Source organism: Sorghum bicolor, chromosome 3, assembly GCF_000003195.3.
Source record: "Sorghum bicolor cultivar BTx623 chromosome 3, Sorghum_bicolor_NCBIv3, whole genome shotgun sequence".
Classification (NCBI taxonomy): domain Eukaryota; kingdom Viridiplantae; phylum Streptophyta; class Magnoliopsida; order Poales; family Poaceae; genus Sorghum; species Sorghum bicolor.
Window position 1 is genome coordinate 2,833,388 of NC_012872.2, and position 4,153 is coordinate 2,837,540.

The window sequence follows — 4,153 nt, forward strand, 5'->3', positions numbered from 1 at the left end:
GCTGAGCTAGTAAAAAAATTATAAAAGTATATTACGTGCTGACATTGACAACAGCCATCACACCCATGTACGCCCTTTAATGGGTATATTCGTATCTGCAGTACTAGTCGTATATATATGGGCATCTCTAGCGAGCTAGCTTGGACTGCGAGAGAGAGGGAGAGATTGCTCATTGATTAAGACACGTACGCATGTATATGGCGAGACTAATATAAACACATACAGTCACAGTCACACTCCTCTCTAAGGCTCTAATATGCAATCAGAGAGTTCCAGATTAATAAATAGCTAAAGAAACGACTGAAAAGTTTTAAGGTTGACAGCTGACACATGTTATTAGTTACTCCTAGCTGCAACTGCTTACTGCTAATGAGTACTATGCAGGGTCTGTGTACTTTTCCATAGATCATCAGCACTTCCTCTCCGTAGTAAATTATAAGATGTTTTGATTTTTTTTATACATTGATTTTACCTTTATCTAGACATACATGATATACATACATCTAAATACATAGTAAATTAAAGCTAAATATCTAAAAAAAAATCAAAACATCTTATAATTTAAAATAAAGAAAGTATGTAATTAATAATAATAATAATTTGTCGTCATCGTCTGCATCATCTTTCGACCCGTCAACATCTGCCATACGTCGTCATTGAAGAAGAAAAAATGGTCCTAGGTTGACACTTCTTCTTTCTCCTGATGCCAGTACGTAGTCCCTGCCTGATGATGCTCTCTAATTAAGCTTCTGCTGCCAATTAATGGTGTCCGGCCGTGTGTCTGATCCATTCGCCCGGCCGCGCGCGGCTTTGACCTGGGCCGGACCAGCTGCTAACAGTATAATGGTGGGTTGGTTGCTGGTCTCGTAGGTGTCAAGATCCACGGGCGCCGGGGCGTGTCGTCCAGTCTTTTGGTTCCTTCTCGGTTAGCGGCGGCGTGCGTGTCTCACAGCTGCATCTGCACGTACGCACGAACGGCGTGTGTGCTGGCCGGCCGGATGGTTATTATTAGCTGATGAGTTGAGAAGCCTCGACGAAGCAGCTGCTGCCGGTGGTGGCCGCCGCGGATGTCGTCGTCGTCGTCAGCGCGTCGGCGACGACCTTCGCCACGGCGTCCTTGACCGGCTGCTCCTCCCAGTCGATTCCCGGAGACTGCGACACCAGCGAGAGCGACAAGAGAGTAAGAGACACCGTTAGTCGTTTCACCAAGTACAACAGGTAGTTTCACTTTCACACAGGAGATCGAACGAAAATTGATAGCTTTTCACGATCACAGGTAGCTAGTACACAGTACGTGTCGCCGTCAGATATATACGCCGGCCGCGTCATGCATGCAGTTAGTCAGTCAGTATTTGCCAGCGCCTAGCTAAGGCTAACCCCATACGTCGATCAACGGATGAAAAATTGGCAACGCATGCATGAGTATTATTTTTTATATATAAGAGATACTGAGAAGCCAAGGAAGGTGAGAGCGCGTTCATACTGCACGCATGCAGATATTTCTTTTTGTTCCACCCTCACGAGGCTGCTGGTTTCAATTTTCAAGGGGTTTTACTTTTCATGGAAAATCCTGTTGGATTTTACATAAACAAAGTACTATATGCATGCATGTGCACCCTATAACCCCTTCATTAGTCAATGAAAGATTCTTCGGTCGGACTGTTGGTTGCTTTCATATCAACCTGGTGCACGACATCTCCTACCTTCTTGGTGTACTACTACTAGCTAGCTAGCTAGTTTTCTACCTTAAGTCTTCTTCATTTTCACACAGTGCATTGCATGATTTTTTTTTAGAACATTGCATTGCATATATGCATGCATGGTTTACTTTGGTGCATAGCAGATACTAAATCTTCCTGATAAATACTAGTATATAAGTCGACTTTCGCATGCATTTCTAGCTTGTAGTTTTCTCTGCATCTATCACATCCAAACGAAAATGTTATGATTCATCCACCGTTAACAACTGTAACTAATCTAGTACTAATTAACATGTATGTCAGACTGAATCATTGAGCGTCATCGGCTAATATAATGATGCATGCATGACTAAGATGATCGATCATCATGTCATGTGATGACTTGTGAGACAGATATTGGAATAGTGGAGTATACCTTGATTTGCATCGTCAGGACAGCTCGTGGAGAGGCGTTCTTCACTCCGGTAGCTGCAGGCCCAGCGCCACCGCCGCCGCTGGTGCTGGTGCTCATTGCCACCAGGCTGACGCCATCTCCGATCTGCTCTTTCAGGCACTGCAGCGTCCGGACCACCACGTCCGTCATGTTGCACGGCGACGACGACCTCACGGCTATCGTCAGCGTGAAAGTCGTTTCTTCGTTCGCCGCCCTGGTTATCTCGACCTGCACCTTCGTCGTCTCGCCGGAGTCGTGGTCGTCGCCGCCACTGCCGCCGTTCTTGCTGCGGCCGCCGTCGTGGCGGGTCAGCCGTGACTCGAGCGACATGTTCTTCTCCTCGAGCTCGGCCACCTTGGCCTCCAGCGATCTCACGTACTCCCTTGCCCTGATCAGTATCGACGTCTTGTCCTTCTGTCGTCGTACAGAAAAGATCGACACGAAGCAAATGAATGAATACTCGTTCGTCAGAAGCAGCTCATGCATGCATGTATATATGATCAGACACAAAGACATGCATGACATATATATATATACACACACGATCGTGTATATATACGTACTTTGGCACCAGGGGGAAGGACGGCCCTGAGGGCGTGGAAGCTATCGTTGAGCTTCTCTCGCCGCTTGCGTTCCGAGAACATGTGCTGCAGCTGGTTCACCGACGGTGGCTGCGCCGCCTCGGCGGCGGCGGCCGCCTGGTAGTAGTACTGCTGCTGGCTGTACCTCGCCGCCACGTGCATCTTGGACAGCACCGACATGGCCGTCTTGAACATCCTCTGCCCGCACGCGCCGGGCTTCGGCGGCCTCTTCGGACCAAGGTGCCGCGCGTAGTGCTTGAACGCACCGGTGGTGGTTTTGGCCGGCGACTCCGGCGCGTGACGGTTGGTGTACTGGTGGTCGTAAGATGCTGGCACCGCGTGCGGCGCCGGTGGTGGTGGTGGTAACAGTGGCACGTGCGAGGAGACCTCCGGGTACTGCTGGTTGCAGCCGCCGGCCGCAGCTGCTGGCGCGGCGAGGATGTGCGCCGAGGAGCTCGCCGGGCTGCAGGACAGGGAGGCGGAGGCAGGCAGCGAGATCGAGGAGGAGGAGAACGAAGGGAAGCTGCAGGTGCCGGCGTGGTGCGGGTCGTCGAGGAGGCCTTCCACGATAGGATATCGATCGTGCATGTCGCCGTCGTTTGAAGACACGTAGACTGCTGCTTCGTCGTCCATGTTCATGCGCATGCTGATCTGCATATATTATATGTTGATATCGATAAGGAGTTATTATTAAGAACCTTCAATTGTGTGTCCTGACTCCTGAACCTTCAATTGAAGGTCGTAGCTAGCTTACCTGGTTGAGGTGGTGCTGAATCTGCGAGCTGATGAGAAACTGCTGCTGCTCGCCCTCCATGAACTGCAGCTCTGCAGGGGTGCAGCTGTGTGCGTGCGTGCAGAGAGGGTGATCAGTCAGATCAGCAAGTTACCAGAAACAAGCTAAGAGCAAGAACACTCATCATCAACTGCTTGAGCCAAGAAAAGCAAATTAAAGCATACCTGCTGGCAGCGTAGCCGCACATGAAGCCGTTGTTGCCGGCCGCGTTGGTGGTGGCGTAGCCATGGAGCCAGCTATCCATGTCCATATGCTACCTGTCTCAGCTAGCTAGGCGTGGCTGGTTCCTCAACAAGCCGGCCAGTTAGTTATTAGTTACTGCTTGCTTGTTCTACGAATGATGAAGCCGATTAATAAGCTCATATGAGACGAGAGCTATCTAGCTAGTCGTCGACTGCAATAGTAGCAGCTACCAAAGCTGTATAGTGAGAGAGGGATATATGGATGAGCGCCTGTGGTCTGGATGCATGCGTATATATAGATGGAGATAGCTAGCTTAGCTAGGAATATTGGACGAAGATGCAAAAAGGCCAAAAGCTGTATCTCTTTGTTGTTGGGTGCATGCGTTCCGGTCATGAATTGAAGAAGGAATTGAAGGAGATGGATGCATGGGTCGATAGGGAGAGAACGCACGTGCTGGTTTCGA

General features: G+C 49.6%; 1 protein-coding gene across 1 annotated transcript; it reads right to left on the reverse strand.

Moving 5' to 3' along the window:
- Positions 207-3,941, reverse strand: LOC8084341 (putative transcription factor bHLH041). Its single transcript, XM_002457139.2, has 5 exons — positions 3,672-3,941; positions 3,469-3,553; positions 2,697-3,365; positions 2,116-2,547; positions 207-1,152 (listed from the first exon to the last, which is right to left on the reverse strand). Exons 1-5 carry the CDS (start codon positions 3,755-3,757, stop codon positions 1,009-1,011), a joined length of 1,416 nt encoding a protein of 471 aa, XP_002457184.2. The 5' UTR covers positions 3,758-3,941; the 3' UTR covers positions 207-1,008.

What these genes read in the sequence shown, in the direction of transcription:
- LOC8084341 (XM_002457139.2), bottom strand. Translation starts at nt 3,757, where the DNA reads ATGGACATGGATAGCTGGCTCCATGGCTACGCCACCACCAACGCGGCC. An exon ending in TTCAGCACCACCTCAACCAG is followed by an intron (nt 3,366 to 3,468) that starts GTAAGCTAGCTA and finishes TAATATATGCAG; the next exon opens with ATCAGCATGCGCATGAACAT. An exon ending in TCCTTCCCCCTGGTGCCAAA is followed by an intron (nt 2,548 to 2,696) that starts GTACGTATATAT and finishes GTACGACGACAG; the next exon opens with AAGGACAAGACGTCGATACT.